Here is a 20,992-nt window from a genome sequence, read left to right on the forward strand (position 1 = left end):
GGCCTGCAGCTCAGGGCAGATCTCTGAAGAAGTTGACTTGCCCTTGCTAGTCAGGCACACCATACGCAAAGTAAGGGCCTCGATCGAATATTTCAGATGAATTTAAATTTGGAAGAACAGTTAGATAATACTCCCTCGGCTCTCATAATATAAAAGCGTTTTCAACACTACGCTAGTGTCAAAAATGTTTTTATATTATGATACGGAGGGTATAGCTTCTTTCAGGGACAAGAACAGGTATGAGATTAGTTTGGCCCCATGATATGCAATCGATGAAAACATTGAGAGAAAAGTCATGCCAAATGATACGGAAGAAAGCCAAGGAAGGCCAGCTGCTAATTAACCTACTAATTAAGTCTCGAAATGTTTTGAATAATATACAGCCATACAAGCCAGCAAATGTTTTAAACTCTGTACAGTTACATCCCTGGATTCAATCAATAATACAGATCGATGTTGATCAAACACAGGATATTGATGGTTGTTGAAGAAGACGACGACCATGTAGATGTAGTCTTAGGAGGAGGAGAAGGAGAAGAAGGATCGCTTGGTGGGCAGCCTGCCGACGGCCTTCATGAAGTTGGCGAGGTCCATGACCCTGGCCGTCTTGGTCCCGCGCGCCGCCTCCGCCGACGCCCGCTTCTCCTCCGCCTTCCGCCGCGCCCGCGCCACCTCGTTCTGCGCCTTCTCCGTCGCCTTGGCGCGCTCCTCCTCCAGCTTCCTCTGCAACCCCAAACCAACTTCTTGATCTTACTGGCTCGCATGGTGAGCAGCTGCAGGGATCGATCGAACGAGAACGACAAGGAATCGAGCATGGGAATCAATTAGGAGTACCTCGATCTTGCTGAGGTAGGCGGTGGCCGTGTGGATCTGCTGGTTCTCCCACCCGTTGATCACCACCTCCTCCCGCTTAAACTTGTTGTTGATCTTGGCCACCTCCTCCGCCTGCCACGCCGCCACCTTCGCCTCCGCCTCCTCCTTCTTCACCTGCCGCACCTCCACCACCTCCTGCGCCCTCTCCGGCGCCGCGCACGAGGACGACGACTGCGCCGGCGCCGGTGGCAGCGCACGGCCGGTGTCCGCCACGATGGCCAGCGGGTTCGTCTCCGTCTCCGGCACGGGCTCGTGCTCACCGATCCGCGCCAGCTGCAGGTCGTTGTTCCCGGCGCCGGAGTCCCGGCCGAGGCAAGGGTCGGCCGAAGCGCCCCCCGCGTCCACCATGGCCGTGAACTCGCGGCCCATGCTGCTGGACATGAACTGCTCCTCGGAGTAGGACGACAGCGAGCGTTGGCTCGCCACGTCCCAGGAGGGCTGCCGCAGCGGCGCCGGCGCCGGCGACGGGTGGATGTCCCGGAAGGTCGCACCGTCGCCGTCGGCATCCACGTCCACGTCCACGTCGTCCTCCGCCGGGGCCGACGGCGTCGCCAGCCGCGCCAGCCGCTCGCTGACCGACATGTGGTCGATCGGATCGGAGCTGCTCATCGGTGGAGTGGCGGACCCAGTTCTTGGAGGCGGAGTTGGTGAGTGTAGCGTAGCCAAGCACAAAAGGCTAGCAGCAGTGGGAGGGAGGGAAAAATGGAGGGGCGCGGCTCGTGGACGGCCGAGGGGATAACGACTATGCCGGCCGGCATACGGGATGACACGTATCACTCAAATTGCGGGCTCTGTAATCGCGTGCAGTGTATCCGCTCCTAATTTTGTGCGCCGCTGATTAATAACGGCGTCTCGGACACCATATCCCGCGCATCGGTGGGCATCGGTGTCCACGGACACTCGTCCAAATCTAGACAAACTTGATGCAAATGAAATTTAACCCAATGAAACAAAGTTGCAAGCAAACTGGACGATTTTCATTCAAACTTATACATCTTTTTACGTAAAACTGGATGATAAGGCTTTCGATCTGGTTTTCCTCATAAATTGGATCACAGTTTTCCATTTTGTTTCCCTTATAAACTGGCTCATTTTCTCTGAAGAGAGATCAAATATTCAGGTGGGGATCCCCCCCCCCCCCCCCCCCGACATGTTCAAAGAAAATAAAACCGGATGATATTTTGTCCGGTGGAGTAAAACTAAAAGTAAAATCTAAACTATCATATACCTGACGTTGACGGTGATCTCGTACACCTGGACGTGCTGGTCGGTGGCACCTCCATTGCGGTCGTCGGAGTCAAGCTTCCAGCGGCGGAAGGGTGCGGTGCCACGATAAAGTTTCGCGGTCGTTGCGTGGCGCTCGCGGATTATCTTCTCCGCTTGCTCTTGCTTCGCGCGCAATGCGGCTGCGGCGTGGGCAGGAGGGAGGCAAGCGACGGGAGTTGCCGGAGGCGGGGCTGGCGGTGGTCTCGCTCGGAGACCACACCTCCCCATACTTCGCCATCTTCTTGTCGTGGCGGCGGAGACGATGCCTGCTGGTCTCGGTCGTGGTCTTCGACCGACCGATGATCCAGGTCGTTGCGAGCTCCGGGTGTCGGAGTTAAATCCGTCAGATCTCGGGTAGGGGGCCCCGAGCTGGTGATCTTAACTAGATGGTAACAGGATGATAAGGAGAGACGATGTTTACCCAGGTTCTGGCCATCTCGAAGAGATAAAACCCTACGTTCTGCTTTTGTTGTATCGAATGGGTTGGATTACAAAGTACATGATGATCTACCTCGAGATCGTATGTGATTTTCTAATTCTCTATGCTATATTCTAAACCTCTCAGCTTATATAAGGACCGGGGGTATCTAGGGTTACATGTAGGCCGGTTATATCTAGGGATAAACATGTCAAGGATTCAAATATGTCTTGGAGTACGCGCTATAAGTCATCAAAGGACTCCATATTGAGTACACCTTGGGGTATGGCAGAGGAGCGACAGGGTGTACACCAAGGCCCAGGACTTTCCCATCACCGGTGAGTGGAGGAAGAGAGGAGCGGCAAAGGTGCGCTGAGATATGGAGTGGAGAGTGCGTTGTGGGCTTGGATGACGTTGACGAGGTGCTTAAATAGTCGTGGCTAGGCGAACAGGCGGTCAACCCGTTTTAATACGGCGCAACGACCGAAGTTGGTTTCTCGGGAGGACGCGTCCACACTGAAGCGGCGTGGCTCGTCTGGTTGCGTTCGTCAGTGCTACTCTCCCGTTTGGGTCACATCATGTGACATCAATGCCGATGTTGCGGCTCTGGTCGGCATGAATGTGGCGATGAAAGCGGTGCGATCGTCTGAGAGGTAGCGTGGGAGAGAGTTTTGTTGGAAATATGCCTTAGAGGTAATAATATTGTATTATTATATTTCCATACTCATAATTCATAGTTTATATTCCATACTATAACTGCCATGATTCCTGAAATAAGTGATTCAGTGGAAAACTCATATGCACGTGTGAAATGTTCAACGGTAAAATTAGGTTCCTAGATTTGCCTCTAAGACTAGCTTAAGTGTAGTTGGTGTCATGTTTTCCGAATTTTAGAATATTGTTAAGTGTAATGATAGTCCTAAGACAACATTGAGAATATGACCTTGAAAGAACGATCATATTGAATCGACCCAAACTTGTTTGTTACACTTTGAGATTATATCGCCAGATGTCAATTTTTATAACACTAAGTGTTAACGTGTGTTTTAGTTGCTTACACCATCAGAGTATCATAGTCGCTTCTTCCCGTACTGTGAACTTTGAGGTTGCTCAAACGTCATATGTAATACGGTGGTCATAACAACAACTTACAGGTTCATCAGAAAGTTTGACAAAGGACTAGATAGCTCGAGAGTGAAATTTGCTCCTTCGACGATGAAAATATATTCTTAAGGGCCCTCTCGATATGATGATATAGGTGACTATGTCACAGGGACACCTGAACATGTCAACGAGAAAGTAGAACAAAACTGATAACAAAGCCGAAACATGTCAGATATGGCAGAATCGTGGGCACTTGAGGCGATGGTGTGCAATGAAGCTCTATCGTTGGCATCCGATATTCCATGTCAGTGGTTGGTCATCGCCACGTACTGCGCAAGGCAGCGCAGCTACCGTGAAGCATGTCAATGGTATTTACAAAGGGTCATTAGATGCTATTATCAGATATCAAGATGAAGTTTGAAAGTTCTGTCTCGGTAGAAATTATTCACGAGAAGCCCCAATTAAATGTTGAAGCACATAAATTAGCTAGAGCCACACTACCTTACTCTTCAAGTGAATCTAGAGCATCACACTTCAACATAAATTAGGTGTTGGGAGATATGTTTGGAGAGACCAGATATTATTGTAATCCCGTTGAATATTTTGAGTGCTTCAACCCCTCAAAATAATTAATACCTCCGTTTTAGAATACATTGATACTATCCACGGCCTAAGTGTTGACCTAGAGAAAGATAGTGTAACCCCGCAAAAAAGAAAAGAAAAGAGAAAGATAGTGTAGATTACATGAACTCTACACTGCAAGCAAGCAAGTATGATGCTCTAGATTCACTTGAATGTGCTAAAAGCGCGCGGGGGGGGGGGGGGGGGGGGGGGTGATGGGGACGGCACCACCGAAGCCGGTGACGGCGTGCGGCGGACAAGGACGCACGTCGGGTCGATGGAGACGGTGCGGAGCTACTCGAGCTGCCGTGCCCGTGCTACAGGGACGGAGCGGATGAGCGGTGGCGCCTTGACCTGTCGTCTGACGTGTCACCATTGCTAGACCCGCGCCAGTGTGGCTTTGAAGGCGCCCGACTGCTGGATCCACTTGGGTGCAGCTCTGACAACAGCGCTCGGGTCTCGATCTAGGAGCGTTGGAGGGCGAGCTCGACTTCATCCAAGTAGGCAACAAGCTCCCAGTCCATGTTGGTGTCGGATACGAATTAGATGGACTTCGATCAGGAGCTCGACATGGCCGAAGATGGCCAAACAGGGGAGGAGTGGAGATTAGCGGGACTACGGGGTGGACAGATTAGGAGTGAAGTGAAGGAGAGTGAGCTTGGGTTTGGCGTCTAGGGTGGGATAGAGTTTTGTGGTGTCTAGCATGAGCAAGACTGGACATGGAGGATTAGACGACTTCTATGAGGTCGGTTTGAGGGTGCTAGATAGGGCGATTGTACTCAACGGGCTTCAACCGGCTCAAACCTGCTCTAAAAAATCGCCAATCTTTTGTACTACCAAGCGCACTTGTCAGGCCCAACCCAGAAAATAACAACTTCTAGCTCATCGTTTTTTAGTCTACTTCCGACCCATCTTATCGCATCACGCTGCACTATCTCCATTCCAGGGGCATTCCCTAAACGACGCCCATTACAGGCATCAGCGCAAAAATGATTTATTTTTCTGTTATTAAATTCCACAAAAAAGTGCGGTGGTACGATTCGAACTGAAAACCTCTTCTTTCACTTGGAAAGACAATAACCACTACGACCACTCCATCACTTGTGACCACACACTACTTTTTGCCCTCTTATTTGTTTTTAGTTTTTTTAGGGGTTAAACAGTAGGAAAGGCTCCTACTGCATGTATATTATCATATCATAACGGGCGCAGAGTACAAGTGTTAGGTTACACCAACTGTTTCTTCTGGGTGGGGACTCTGTGGCCGATGTTAGCAAAGTCTTTTTTTAATCTGGCCTGCCACGAAGATATTGAGGGGGCCGCCTGACGAAAGTAGTTATTGTTCCTCTCCTTCCAGATGCTCCAGGCTGCTACAAGGAAGACATCCATGATCATTTTTCTTCGATGCAGTGTCTTGAGGTGTGTTATCAGCTCCAGTCTGCTGCCGTGTAGTGGCCAGATTATGTTGAGCTTGTTCCAACACGCAAAGCTGAAAGAGCAATGGAAAAACAGGTGTTCCACGGCGCGGAAGCGTTTTTTTTGGATTTCTCAAACGGTTTTTGTTTGTTTCCTTTTTCTTTCTCTACATTTTCTTTTTCAAAAAAAAATACTTGTCCCAAATTGATGAACTTTTTTCATTTTTTCATGAACTTTTTTCGGAATTAATGAACCTGTTTCAATTTTTGATGAACTTTTTTATCAATTTCGATGAACTTTTTTTTATTCTTTAGGTTTTTAAAAAAAATGATGATTTATTTTTTGAAAAATAGATGACCTTTTTCAGATTTAGTGAATTTTTTTGAAAATCGATGAACATTTTTAAAAACCTATATACTTTTTTTCATTTTTGTGAACTTTTTTGAAAATCAATGTTTTTTTGAAAATCGATGAACTTTTTCAGATTTTGTGTGTTTTTTGAACATCGAATAACTTTTTCCAGTTTTCATGATTTTTTTGAATTCGTGAACTGTTTTGAATATATTTTTTCTAATTCGTGATTATCCTTAAAATCTGTGGACTTTCAAATTCTGTTCACATTTTTTTGAAAAGAAATCATGTTTTTCTGTAATGTTTTGAAATAAAATAAATATCTACATGGCAATGTACGTTCAATAAATAGCGTGGCTACAGTTTTTTTGTTCCGATAATCTGCCGCGCTGCAATATTTCACAAGTGCCCAGTAGCTCTAGTGGTTAGCCAACCACGTACTTGATGCAAGGGGCGTGGGTTGGATTGCTGTAGTGAGCGCTCGTTGCGTCAACTGGTGCGCCATTCCGGGCCATTTATCTAATAAAACAAGAATCCCTCTAAAAAATCTAATAAAACAAGACCCCCTAAAAAATCTAATAAAACAAGATGCCACTCTATCTTCATCCAGAAGTCCGGATCCATGTGTATGTGCATAATTTCGGTGTTCTCAAATCTCAATCTGGTGATTGAATCTGTTTTTGTACAACTGCTGTTTGGAGCTTTGGAGGAGATTACCTGGTCAGGGTCTCCTAGATGCATGGGTTGGATAAAAATAGCATGGATTAATTGAGAATTTTCATCGGTTCACAATAAGAGTTCCTTTTTAGCTAAACAACAAATACTGGTGTAGTATTTAATTTGTCATTCTGGTAAAATGCCATCTAGAAAAACTTTGTCTAGGCATGAGAAAATGAAAAAGAAAAATGAAGAGTTTATTGCCTCCCCAAAAGGATCAACTAAAAATTACGCACGACTGAAATGAAAATCATATTTACGTGTTTTTATAACACATCATCAATGAGCAAAGTTTCAAGACCAAAATTAAGTTTTTTTAATACAATAAAGGGCTATGGGCATTCTAGAAAGTCGGGGAGCCATGCCACGCCACCGGAGGAGGACGTCCGCCGGAGGAGGCTTCATTTTTTTTTTCTTACGGAGCTTAGCTCTAGTAGCTAGTTCTAGTTGACACTATGATGGAGCCGGAGACTCCACCACACTGCCGGAGCTTCACCGGAGCCAGCTCCGGTGATTGAAGGCCGCCGTTCGTCGTTGCTTCGCACACTTCAAAGGTATAATTCAACGGATATTTTCTCTGTCGCAGTTGCTCCGGTAGTATTCGGTAATATGTTTTGATATGAAATATACTAGGTTTGCACCCAATATATAAGTGGGAACTCAGAAGCGGGAAATGTTGGGGGTGAGAAAATGGGAGCATGCACCTATCGGCTTAGGGGAAGCCAATTAGGGCATCTACAACGGAGGCTTTTAGACCAGGCGCCAGGGTTCGATTCCCAGCCATTACGGTCTAATCCCGTTCGATGCTGGGATCTTGGCTAGCGTCGATGCCAACTGAGTCGCTGGACGCTTCATTTGTTTTTTGTTCTGTGACCCCTTTTAACGAGCGCTATGATTAATCTTTACAAGGAGAATAAAATCTGTTAGTGCTTAAATAGGCACCCAAGCGTTGTGGCAACAGACTCCTGTACCGACACTATCTCCTTAATTAATTTTTTTATTATCTAAGCGCCCAAATAGGCGCCTCTTCATTGTAGATGCCCTTAGTCCCAATCGGCCTCCTTGTAGCCGACAGGAAGTCAATCAGCTTCTCTGTAGCCGATAGGAGCCAGTCAGCTGCCACCTGGCCAACTATGTATTTTCTTTAATTTAATCAGCGTATTATTTATGTAAATTAATAAAAATATATATATATTATTTTCAAAAATTAGCGCGATTTTACTGAACGGATTTCAGCAGGCTCAAGCCTGCCCTCAAAAATTGCCAAATTACTACCAAGCGCACTAGTTAGGCCCAGCCCAGAAAATAGCAACTTCCGGCCCATCTTATTGCATTACGCTGCACTCCATTCCGGCCCATCTATCTAATAGAACAAGTTCTTCTCAAAAAAAAATCTAAAAGAACAAGATGCCACTCTATCTTCATCGAAAATTCCCGATCCATGTATATGTGCATTCAGCCGTGTCTCTAATTTCTTGTGTTGTCAAATCTCAGTCTGGCGATGGAATCTGTTTTTGTACAACTGTTGTTTAGACCTTTGGAGGAGATTAGCTGGTCTCCTAGATGCATGGATTTGGATAAAAATAGCGTGGATTATTTGAGAATTTTCCTAATAAGAGCTCCTCTTTAACTAAACAGCAAATACTGGAGTAGTATTTAATTTGTCATTCTGGTACAATGCCATCTAGAAAAAATTTGTCTAGGCATGAGAAAATGGAAAAGAAAAAAAAATCAAGAGTTTATTACTTCCCAAAAAGGATGAACTAAAAATTATGCGCGACTGAAATGAAATCATATTTACATATTTTTATAACACATGGTCAATGAGCAAAGTTTGAAGACCAAAATAAAGTCTTTTATACAAGGGCCATCAGTGTGTGGTTATCTTGGACATCGAGAGAAATCATGTGGTAGGAAGATTAAGGGGGGGACGCCCTCTGGCAAGTACAATGGCAAGCTTCGGTGCTCACCACCACGCCGGTTTGGGAGACAGTCCGGTACAGTCCGTGCTAAAATAAACCCGACAGCATTCCGTGGCCTTGATTTCTCGTCGGAAAGCACCGGATCTTCGGTACACGAACGGGGTGGCCGGGGACCCCGCCGGGCTGATGGCGGGATGGCTCGGCGTCAGCAGCAAGCAGCGGACCGAAGCTCCGGCAACCCTGCAATTGATGATCTCTTGGCGGAGGAGATGAAAAACATGGAGGGAGGTAGGAAACGCAAGGAATAGCAACATGCACGTACAGAGTCCGATGCAAACAACCATGATAAATCTCCTCTGAACAGTATGAGCCTTAATCACTCTCAGCCAAGAAGTTCAGAAATTATTCCTGCACTGCAGGACCTCTCGAATGAGGTTCGGATGGCAAACACGGAACTCTCTGATGATGTGTCTAACTTGGGCAAACGCACGCAGATGACGTGCTAGTTGGAGCAGAAGAGAAGCCAGGAAACAAAGCTATGGTGCTTTTTTCTAATACGGCCGCCTTGGCCGAACATGTGATTTTAGGTACACCAAAGAAATGCAAGACCACGGGGACGCTGGACGGGCAGCAAACCCAGCTCGAAGGGGAGGCGGGAGACCAGGACATGCTTGAGGTGTCCAGCACATTGGAGGCAGTCGGCCCGGGGGCCGCCGACGAACTGACGGGGCCAGCAGAGCCTCGTCAGGAGCAATGAATATCCTAAGCTGGAACTGCCGAGGGGCGGGGAATTTTCAGATAGTTCGTGATCTTGTGAGTCTAGTGCAGGCTCACTCCCCTAGTATCGTTTTTCTTTGTGAAACTAGGAAGTCTAAGAATAAAATGAAGAGATATCGTGCTCGGTTAGGTTTGAGAGGTTTTGATGCCTTAGATAGTGTTGATCTGAGTGGTGGTCTTGCTTTATATTGGCACGAGTCTTTGTGTCTCGATGTAAAAACAATAAATGAAAGATATATTGATGTGTATATCACGAGTGTGGCAGGTGAGCCGCCATGGAGGCTCACTTGCGTTTACGGCAAACCGCGAACGGAGGACCGACACCATATTTGGTCCTCCTTCCGAGCTCTTCATCAACAAGTTGACATGACATGAGTCATCGTTGGTGATTTCAATGAAGCTATGTGGAGCTTTGAACACTTCTCTGCAACGCCACGGTCGACAGGTCAGATGATTGATTTTCATTATGTCCTTGATGTTTGTGGTTTGGGCGATCTCGGTTTTGCAGGCCTACCTTACACGTATGATAATCGCCGAGCGGGCCGGGCAAATGTTAAGGTTCGCCTCGGCCGGGCCGTCGCGAACAATTCCTGGAGGGATATCTTTGGCCAAGCAAAGGTCGACCATCTGGTGGCCCCAGTTCGGATCACCTCCCCATATTGTTGCGATGTATATGGGAGGAGCCAGTGCATGCGACTGGCAGACGATGTCGTCAATATGAGGTTATGTGGGAAAGAGACCCTTCACTTCCGAAGGTAATCATGAACACATGGACTGAATTAGGTTCTATGCTTAACCTTGGTGAGGTTTCTTCTGGCCTAAGTAACATGATGAAAAAGCTACAGGATTGGAGCCGATTTTTTTTTGATAATGTCATCACGGAGATAAATAAATCTGCTCTCAGCTAGAGGAGCTTATGTCCATGAATGCAGACAAGAAGGAAATTAGAGAGGCGACAGATCGGATGAATGAACTCTTGTATCGTGAGGAAATGCTTTGGATGCAGAGATCGATGATTGCTTGGCTACGGGAAGGGGATCCATCATACTCAGTTTTTTCACAGGAAAGCGGTTTGGCGTGTCCGGAAAAGTCGCATAAAATCACTTGTGGATGATACAAGGATTGTTCATAATGATCATGCATCTATGGCGGCCATGGCCACGTCTTACTTCTCAAACTTATTTACTGCTGATGCTTCTCTGTGTGCGAATTCAGATATTGACTTAACTAATTGTCGTGTTACTGACCAGATGAACGATGGCCTCTGCGCAGATTTCACAGACAAAGATATTGCTGACGCTTTGTTTCAGATTGGGCCACTAAAAGCACCAGGACCAGACGATTTTCCGGCACGTTTTTTTCAGCGGAACTGGGTGGTAATGAGGGAGCAAGTTATTGCAGGGATGAAGGATTTCTTCCAGACGGGGATAATGCCAGATGGAGTGAACAATACCGCCATTGTTCTCATCCCAAAGATGGACAACCCGGAAAGGCTCACGGAATTCAGGCCAATTAGTTTATGTAACGTCATCTACAAGGTGGTGCCAAAGTGTCTGGTAAATCGACTGAGACCTATTTTAGATGATATTATCTCCCCTAAACAGAGTGCTTTTGTTCCTGGACGGATGATTACGGATAATGCTTTGATTGCGTTCGAGTGCATTCATTATATACAACATGAAAATGATCCTAATAAGAGTTTTTGTGTGTATAAGCTGGATTTGTCTAAGGCTTATGACAGGGTGGACTGGATCTTCTTGGAGCGAATGATGCAAAAGATGGGCTTCGCTCGCCGGTGGGTGAATTGGATAATGGCTTGTGTCACCTCGGTGAGATATACTGTAAAATTTAATGGAACCCTCTTGGAGTCATTTGCACCGTCGTGTGGACTAAGGCAAGGTGATCCGCTATCCCCGTTCTTATTCCTTTTTGTGGCTGATGGACTGTCTGCATTGTTGGAAAATGGAGATGAAAAAGGGGATTACTCGCCGCTGAAAATTTGTCGCAGAGCACCGGGGGTGTCCCATTTGCTTTTCACAGATGACACTATGTTGTTGTTTAAGGCGCAGGAGGAACAGGCTAAAAAAATCATGATGTGCTATACACATACGAGAGAGCTACTGGGCAATGCATCAACCCAGCAAAGTGCAGCGCACTGTTAGGGCCTTCATGCTTGGTGGAAGAACAGGAGAAGGTACGAGCCATCATATGTATGGGTACAGTAACATTTGAGGAAAAATACCTTGAGCTTCCAACTCCTGAAGGCCGTATGTCACGTGGGAAATTTCAGAATTTGCAGTCTCGGTTAATGAAGCGAATCATTGCATGGGGAGATACCCCCTCTCTCGCAGGGAAGGAAACGATGATTAAAGCAATTCCTCAAGCCATTCCAACTTATATCATGGGTGTCTTCAAGCTATCTATGTCTGTTTGTGATTACCTGAATAGAATGGTACGAAACTTCTGGTGGGGTTCGGCGAAAGGCAAGAGGAAAACTTACTGGGTGGCATGGCCAAAAAATTTAGCCCACAAAACAAAGGAAAGATTGGGGTTCAGAGACTTCCAAATCTTCAACCAAGCTCTGCTTGCTAGACAGGCATGGCGCCTGCTAATTAAGCCTAACAGTTTATGTGCGCATGTTTTAAAAGCTCGGTATTATCCAGATGGACGCCTGGAAGATACGATCTTTTTGGGGAACGCCTCCCCGACTTGGCAGGCTATACAATATGGCCTCGACCTCCTGAAGAAGGGTATCATATGGCGTGTGGGGGATGGACAAAATATCCGTATCTGGCGCGATTGTTGGGTGCCAAGGGAACCATCATGCCAACCTATCACACTGCAGGGCACATGTCGGCTGAGGAGAGTGGCCGAACTCCTGGAGGCGGACGGGTCCTGGCGTATGGACCTCCTTCGTCGATACTTCCTGCCTGCGGATGTCGCCGCGATATCCAGTATTCTCACATCATCTCGTGTCACTGACGACGTCATCGTCTGGGCGCCGGAGAAGAACGGTATCTTCACCGTTCGTTCCGCCTACCGGTTTGCCATGGACGAGCGCGAGCGTCCATTGGCCACCGCCACGAGCAGGGCACCGGATGGTTGTCACGCCATCTGGAAAACCATATGGGGGTGCCCCGCTCCCCCGAAGGTACGCGTGTTCGCTTGGAGGATTGTGACAAACTCACTAGCTACTTGGGCTAACAAATTTACTCGGCACCTTGAGATATCTGACATATGTCCCGTTTGTGGTATGGAACGAGAGGATGTGTTCCATGCATTATGCAGGTGCCCCATAGCGAAGGAACTATGGCATGCAATGGCGCTTGACTGGCACATCCCGAGGGTCGAAGCAATCTACAACTCGGGCCCGGAGTGGCTCTTTATGCTCCTCGAACCACTAGACGAGACGGCGCGTATGGTCGTACTGATGACCATGTGGAGGATTTGGTACGTGCGGAATGAGATAACACATGAGAAAAGGCCTCCGCCTACTGAATCTTCTCATCGGTTCCTGCATGGATATATTAGCTCGCTTTTATGCCTCCACCAGTACCCAGTGGTGATGTTGTCAAAGGAAAAATGGTGCTCAATGCCCTTCCGCCACCCTATAAGGCCAACGCCGAGCCTAAGGAAGAGTTGCGCTAGATGCCTCTTGAGTCAGGTTGGACGAAGCTAAATACAGACGGAAGCTTCATTCCATCCACAGGTATGGCAGGAGGTGGTATGATCCTACGGGATGCACATTATGATATCATCTATAGCACTTGTCGGGAAATCCGTATATGTGATAACGCGTTGGACGCTGAGCCACCGGCGCGTCGGGAGGGGCTGGAGCTGACCCTCCATCGTACGGTGCTGCCCATTTTGGCCGAGCTTGATAGCGCGGAGGCGGTGTCACTGATCACAACACACTACAAGGATCGATCAATACATCGCATGTTGGTTAAGGAGATTCAGAATCTGGCCTCAACTGAGGATAGGAAGATTTCTTTTCCTCGCTGTTGTCGGTCGCAGAATAAAGTTAGTCATGAACTTGCCGCGTATAGCTGTAGCATTCCCCGTACTGCAGTATGGTTGCATTCGAGATTAGATTTTGTTGTAAACTTGGCATTGGCTGAGAAGCCTCCGTGAGTAATGAGAATCTCTTTTTCTCCCAAAAAAAAGGGCCATGGGCATTCTAGCAAGCCGGGGAGCATGCCACCGCCAAGTCAGGGAGGACGTCCACCGGAGGAGGTTTCAGTCTTTTTTCTTTTCTTACAGAGCTTAGCTTAAGTAGCTAGTTCTAGTTGACATGTGTTGGTGGGATCTTGAGAGAATGGGGTACGCAGAAAAGATCAAACCACTTCGTCATCTTCATGCAAAAAAAAGTTAGGGTCTTTGAAGTTGAGCCTGCCCTCCATTGGCGTCCTACATTCGCCACCAGTGCCAGACATGCCAAACCGATGAACTGGGGTCTAAGAGGTCCAGCTGAAAAATCTTTATTCGTACGAGCAACGTTCGGGCGGATAGCCAGAACAAACGAAGGATCTGGGGGATTCAGTTGAAAATCTTCTTACGGCCGAGGCACTCGAGCCCCGCTGCGTCGTCCTCGCCGTCCATCCACTATCACGCCGAGAGGTAGCTCGGCACGGACCAGTGGTACGGCCGCGTGCGCGGCGCCGAGGAGCACGCCCACTCCGCACGATCGTGACCTGACCCCCAAGCCGACGCTCTGCTCCTGTCCTGACGAGGAAGAAGACACCATGTAACATCGCGCTCACCTTTGGGGCCGGGAGAGTGGGGCGGTTTTGTCGAGACGCAGCGGACGGTGCAGCTCGATCGTGGAGGCGGAGGATGCCACCAGCCGCTGGTGCTCGGCGCCAAAGACGAGAGCGTATGGCTGGCACGCGCGCACGACAGTCTGATCCCACACGTACTACGTTGTAGGCCCAATCGACCACGGCCGTTTGATCGACGCAACGCACGTACGAAGTACGAACCGTGTCGCGTCGAAAGGCATGTGACGAACACGTACGTTTCGCATGTATGCGGTGTTTTTGTTCCTTGCCTTGCAAGACCTCCATACTTTCATGGATCTATATTTGATGGATTTGCTCGGATCTTGTTATTGTTTGTCTATATTCGTATGTCTTTGGGTTAGATCATTTCGATCTACATTATTTTTCATTGACGGTAGTTGATTTTCTGGTGCGCTGGTTCTATGGAGCCTTAGCATGACGGATTTTCGACTGTCTACTAAACAACAAGTTGTGCCCGACTCCGGTGATGGAGGGACGATGATGGCGGTGCGCCTTCGGCTCGCTTCAGTGCTTGTAGTTGTCGCTACGTGGTCTATGAATCTGAATGTAATTTTTATTTTTTCTGGTGTTCGTTCTATTACCATGATTCAAGATGAATAGATTGAAACTTTTCTCGCAAAAAAAAGACCTTCATAATTTACCCTTCTTCTTTTCAAGAAAACTTTCAATTTATTCATCCATTGTCATGTCAGCACAAAAAACATCAGAAATAATAAATATTACATTTAGGTTCGTTGAGCCGTCGTCCAAGCTCCTCCTTCATTGGAGCTGGCCAAAACTTATTGTAGTAGTCAATCAGAAAGTCGTCGTGCTAAGTCTTAAAGAACTAGTGCATCAGAAAAGCAACCGCCGTCGATGAGGAGAAGCGTAGATCAAGAAAATCCAACTTATAGACACATGAACGTAGACATAAAAAACCGGATCCGCCAAGATCCACCGAAAATTAACATCGACTGAATCTCACCAGATCCGCTGGAGATACACCTCCACACGCCCTAGATGCACTGCGTGCCAAGGACTAGCGGGGATGACCTTATTCATCTTCAGGGAGCTGCCATCGCCTCACTATCCTGAGCAGGACAGAAGTCATAATTAACCTTAAAAAAAATTTAAAACGGGGCATGAGCCCTCTCGCCGGCAAGGGCATGTCCATCATGCCCCCTTGGCCCTAAGGCCACCGGAGATGAGGTTGACCGATGACAATGCCGAGGGAAGCGAAGAAACCCTACTCCTCTAGGCACTCGTGAGACGAGGCCGAAGGGTTACACGTTGGCATATGCAAGGGCATGTCCACCACGCGCCCTTGGCCCTAAGGTCACCAGAGATGGGGTTGGCAACGGCAATGCCGAAGGAGGCGAAGAAACCCTACTCCTCTAGGCTCCTGTGAGGAGGCCGAAGGGTTACGTGTTGGCATACCATACCCTTTGATTCCTCTTCTCATTGATACACAATATTAATCCTTCCGTGAGGGCTGGTTTTACTACCAAATGTTCCAAGTAAGTGCACATAGATATTGGCAGTTTCTTCCATCTATTGATGAATAACCGCTCGCCGTTTGCCTTCCACTGACATGGATGAAGGCAGCCATGAGCGCCATCCAGGAGAGTTGTATGGCGGTGAGGCAAGAGACGATGCTGGTGCATTTTATTTTATTTTTGCGAGGAGAGGATATTGGTGCATTTGAAGTAGATATAGGAGTTGCTTTGTACTCTCTTGAACCTATAACCCGAGGCATTGTGTATGTAATTGTGTCGTGTATAAATAATGTTATGGTTCATTTAGAAAAAAAGGAGTGTGGCGGTCCTTTTCGTGCGGCCAGCACCGTGCTTGATACCCTCATAGCCACCGATCCTCCGCCCCTAACACTAGCTTCTCCGTCAAGGTCTCTCCAATTTACATCTGTTGTTGTTGTGTGTCGTCGACAACTTCTCTAGCTTTTCATACTTTCAAAGGTTAAAATTGGCGGCATTGCCAATTGCAGAAACAAATTAAAGGGATCCACCATTTGCAAGTTACTATAAAGATTATTTGTTGCTACAATTGATTTTTGCCCTCTCTTTCGTAGCCTTCTTCTTCCTCTTCTCTGTCCATCGCCTTCTTCTTTCACTTGTCCTCTCGCTGCCAACGGCCAAACTGTTGGGCCCCACTACCCGCGGTAGGTTCCTGCTTCCACACCACCCCGCTCTGCCCAAGCCGCCTTTTCCGTCTCAACCATCTGTGGCCAACCGCATCTCCCGCACGCTCCCGTGACCCTCCGTACCCGCCAACCGCGCTAACTCCCCTTTCACATACAACATTGTCGCTAGCCTCGTCGTCCCCGTGCATCTTCGGGTCCTTCCTGACTTGGCCTTGCCGGGACGCCGCCACGGCGGGCCACTGATCTCTATTGGAATTCGTCCAAGGATTGATCCCATCAAAAATGTGAACACACGCACCCAAAAACTTTTGATGTGCCGTTTGTAATTCTCGGTAGATCGGGTGGTACGTTGCTTGTAGTCGCCTAGTCGGTTACTACTACTCCACTGGTGCTACTAGCACACGTACGATAAGGGCAACACGCTAGCTACTACTACTAAACTTTGTCACGTTATCTACTAAATATACTAATGCTAACTCTACCATGACTCGGCCAAGACCACGTGCACAAAACTGACTCAAATTGCCACTGACTTGCACGGATATGGCTCAAGGTTACTCTAACACTCCCCCGTCTCTCCATCGACGGTGCACCTCGCCTTCATCTTCCAGAAAAACCGACCGCGTCATTTTCATTTCCACGCAACTTACCCATACCAAACGTGCTAGCTAGCTGTGTCTTTGCCATAGTAGTGTGGTAGCACACACGTACCCGCACCATGTGCACCGTTCTCAGCTCTTACCATACAGACAAGACGCCCGTGAAATCGTTGCACCGGCCAGTACCAAAGGAGTGGTCCGGTTGTTTTCAGATTCCAAATCGACGGCGCCACCCGTGCCAATACTAGGTGGCGGCCATGGCGGGTACGCAAGCGCACGATTGGTGCGTGCATGCATGCATGTCTACGCGGCAACGATGGAGACAAGGCATGCAGATCGCATGTGATCCGTCCACGTCCACCGGTCCACACCAGCTGCCCGGCCGTGCAGTACTCCACATGGACGATGGATCCATCGCCCACCCACCGGCTCGTCGTCCACGGGTACAAGTACTCCGTGAAGCGTGAGTGCACCGGCCGTGCTAGCTAGCTGGCCTGATTCGCGTGAGTTCATCCATCCATCCACCATGGCCTCCGACCGCCTCGCCGCCCTCAAGGCCTTCGACGAGACCAAGGCCGGCGTGAAGGGCCTCGTGGACGCCGGCGTCAAGGCCGTCCCGGACATCTTCCGCCACCCTCCCGACCCGCTCCCCCAGTGCACCAAGGTCGCCGCCATCCCGGTCGTCGACCTCTCGGGTCCCCGCTCGGAGGTGGTCGCCGCGGTGAGGGAGGCGGCGCGGACGGCGGGCTTCTTCCAGCTGGTGAACCACGGCGTGCCGGAGGCGGCCATGTCGGGGATGCTGGCGGCGGTGCGGCGGTTCAACGAGGAGCCCGCGGAGGCCAAGGCGCCCTACTACACGCGGGACGCCGCGCGGCGCGTGCGCTACAACTGCAACGCCGACCTCTTCCGGACCCTGGTGGGCAAGTGGCGCGACACCATCTACATGGACGACGTGGACCGGCTGGCGGCGGGCGAGGAGGAGGAGGTCCTCCCGCCGGCGTGCCGGGGCGTCGCGCCCAAGTACACGGCGCAGATACGGATGCTGGGGCGCGCGCTCTTCGAGCTGCTGTCGGAGGCCCTGGGCGTGCGGCGCGGGTACCTGGAGGAGGAGGCCGGCTGCCTGGAGACGCTCAGCGTCGCCGGCCACTACTACCCGGCGTGCCCGGAGCCGCACCTGACGCTGGGCGCCGTCAGGCACAACGACCCCGGCTTCCTCACCGTGCTGCTCCAGGACGGGGTCGGCGGCCTCCAGGTGCTCACGGACGTCGAGGACGGCGAAGGGAACGTGTCCGCCGCGTGGGCCGACGTGCCGGCGGTGCCGGGGGCGCTGGTGGTGAACGTCGGCGACTTCCTGCAGCTGGTGTCCAACGACAGGTTCAGGAGCGTCGCGCACCGCGTGGTGGCCAACAGCGTGGGGCCCCGGATGTCGGTGGCGTGCTTCTTCAGGGCCAAGGGAGCGACCGTGTGCGCCCCGGTGGTGGCGGACGGGGGTGGCCCGCCGCGCTACAGGACCGTCACGGCGGAGGAGCTGCTCCGCTCGTCCGGGAAGCAGAACGGGCTCCGTGACGTGAGGCTCTAGCTGGCGAGCCTCAAGAAAGCAGAGAGCAGAGACGAGGCGTGAATGCATGTTGGGACATGGTGATGAAATGCGTGTCGATGAAGTTGGAGCTTTGCATGAATTTGCTTATCTTTGTCTGAAAAATAAATAAATTTGCTTATCTGCTCATGCAAGCAAAATTGTTCATGACTTTGGAACTTTGCCCGAGTTTGCTTATCTGTTCATGCAAGAAAAAATGTTCATGAAAGAAGCAAACTTTGCTGACCGATGCCCTTAAACCGTACAAGAGCTTAAACTGCTTTTTTTAGGGGTGAAAAACAATTTATTCGTCATCAAAATACACATGAAGTGGGATACAAGAAGGGTTATGGGGATTCCCAAACCACATGTGGCGTTCCGGACCCTGAGAAAGAGCAAATTTAGCTAATCTATGTGCCTCATAGTTAGCGGCACGACCCTCGAACCCAAACTTACAATTAAACATAGTAGCTTTGAAATTTATTTCACTAATGATAGCGCCATACCGGCCTCTGACCCCCTTAGAAATGTTTGAGACAACTTGCTTGCAATCCAAGGCAATGATGAACTATTGCAAATTGAGGTCCTCTGCCAATGCTAATGCCTCCCGACATACAAGAGCTTAAATTACTGACGAAGTAAGAAATGGTTAGAAGAGATGGCGCGGCCCATTCCGTAGATGAGGCTCTCTTCATGCGTTGTGTGCTCCAGTACTTCGTCAGCTGTTCTTTGCTTTGTAACTTGTGACTAGTACTAGTAGAGCAACTTGAAAATATATTTACAAAGGTACAAATTAACGAGTGCTAAAACTCTGTCGACCGAGATTTAACTAAGTCTCAGTCGACTGCATAGCCGATCTTTGCATGAAGATTTGTCCTGGACTGAGCACCATTCAAAGGACCTCCAGCATTTTGTACCACTGTTTGCAACATATCTTCCTACTGGTTGCAGCATATGTCTTACTGATTCTAGCATCTTGTCTCACCGGACACCAACATCTGCCCTCGTCGACTGTAGCACGTCGTCCCATCAGTCACGACACCCGCCATTGATAGTTGCAGGCTTGCAGCATATAGTCCCAGCGGTTGTAGCGTCTATTGTGTTGCTTGTAGCCTGCTTGCAACATTTTTTGTCGCTGGTTGTAGCATCTCGTCTCACTGACACAACATCTGCCCTTTTCGGTTGTGGCATGTCATCCCATCAGTCACAACATTCGCCATTGATGGTTGCAGCATATAGTCACAATGATTGTAGCGTCTATTGTCTTGCTTGCAGCATGCTTGCAATATTTTTTGTTTTCGGTTGTAGCATCTAGCCGTGCCACTCGTGATACTATAGCTATGGTGATGTCACTTGACTCGGACGTCGTTAAGTCTAGTGATTGGGTTATAAAAACACCCATTAATTAAGATGTTTCATTGATCATATAGGTTTCTAAGTGGCTCGGATCAACGTGTGCTTGAAGGTTTCCCACGCCACAACCAACTCACGAATCATTTTCCTCTTCCTCACAATGAGAAACTCAAGCAACTGGGGTTCTACGCCTCCTGCTTGTAGCATAGAGCCCATCAATATCAGAAATTCAGTTCCAATTATCATATCCTGCAAGCACAGCAGGGGTGCCCTGAATAAGGAATTCCATAACTCATAATACCTCTTAGATAATGCAAGACCCTTTCTAGTGCATGCCAATGGTCATCACCTAGGTTGGACATGAACCTACTCAGTTTCTCACAGCAAAAAAGATATTTGGCCTAGTTGCGCTAGCTAAGTACATGAGTGAACTGACAATTTGAGAGTATCTTCATTGATCTCTCATTTTTTTCCTTGTGCTTTCTGAGTGTCACACTAGGATCATAACGTGTTGGAGAAGTCTTGCTACCCATAAAAGTGAAATGGCTCATGGCCTTCCCAACATAGTGAGATTGTGTTAGAGTAATTCCACTCTCATCCTTTATCAGTTTGATGTTTAGAATCACATCAGCTTCTCTCACATCTTTCATATCAAAGTTCATTGATAGAAATGGCTTGACATCATTGATCACATCAATGTTTGTACCAAAGATTAGTATGTCATTCACATACAAACATAATATATAACACCATCTCCCTCGCCATGGCGATAGTAAACACATCTATCAACCTCATTAATGACAAAGGCTGCATAAGTGAGAGTTTTGTCAAACTTCTCGTGCCACTTCTTAGGAGCCTGTTTCAGACCATACAATATTTTAACAACTTGCACACCTTTCTCTCTTCACCCTTTACTACAAACCCACATGGTTGATCCATATAGATTTCCTCTTCGAACTCTCCATTTATGAAAGATGTCTTTATGTCCATTTTATGAGCAATAAGACCATAGGAGGCAGCCAAGGAAAGTAGTACCCGGATGGTGATTAGTGTAGCGATG

General features: G+C 48.5%; 2 protein-coding genes across 2 annotated transcripts; one reads left to right on the forward strand and one right to left on the reverse strand.

Annotated features, from left to right (window-relative positions):
- Positions 1–336: 336 nt before the first annotated feature.
- On the reverse strand, positions 337–1,670 carry LOC125522125 (remorin 4.1). The gene is made up of 2 exons (XM_048687201.2): positions 835–1,670; positions 337–723 (listed from the first exon to the last, which is right to left on the reverse strand). Exons 1-2 carry the CDS (start codon positions 1,480–1,482, stop codon positions 517–519), a joined length of 855 nt encoding a protein of 284 aa, XP_048543158.1. The 5' UTR covers positions 1,483–1,670; the 3' UTR covers positions 337–516.
- Positions 1,671–17,413: 15,743 nt separating this feature from the next.
- LOC125520184 (DIBOA-glucoside dioxygenase BX6-like) lies at positions 17,414–18,729 on the forward strand. The gene has a single exon (XM_048685024.2). The coding sequence runs from the start codon at positions 17,530–17,532 to the stop codon at positions 18,580–18,582; it is 1,053 nt and encodes a 350-aa protein (XP_048540981.1). The 5' UTR covers positions 17,414–17,529; the 3' UTR covers positions 18,583–18,729.
- The last annotated feature ends 2,263 nt before the right edge of the window (positions 18,730–20,992 follow it).

The sequence above is a fragment of the Triticum urartu genome, chromosome 7A (genome assembly GCF_056163025.1).
Source record: "Triticum urartu cultivar PI428250 chromosome 7A, HENAU_Tu73, whole genome shotgun sequence".
NCBI classification, from domain to species: Eukaryota; Viridiplantae; Streptophyta; class Magnoliopsida; order Poales; family Poaceae; genus Triticum; species Triticum urartu.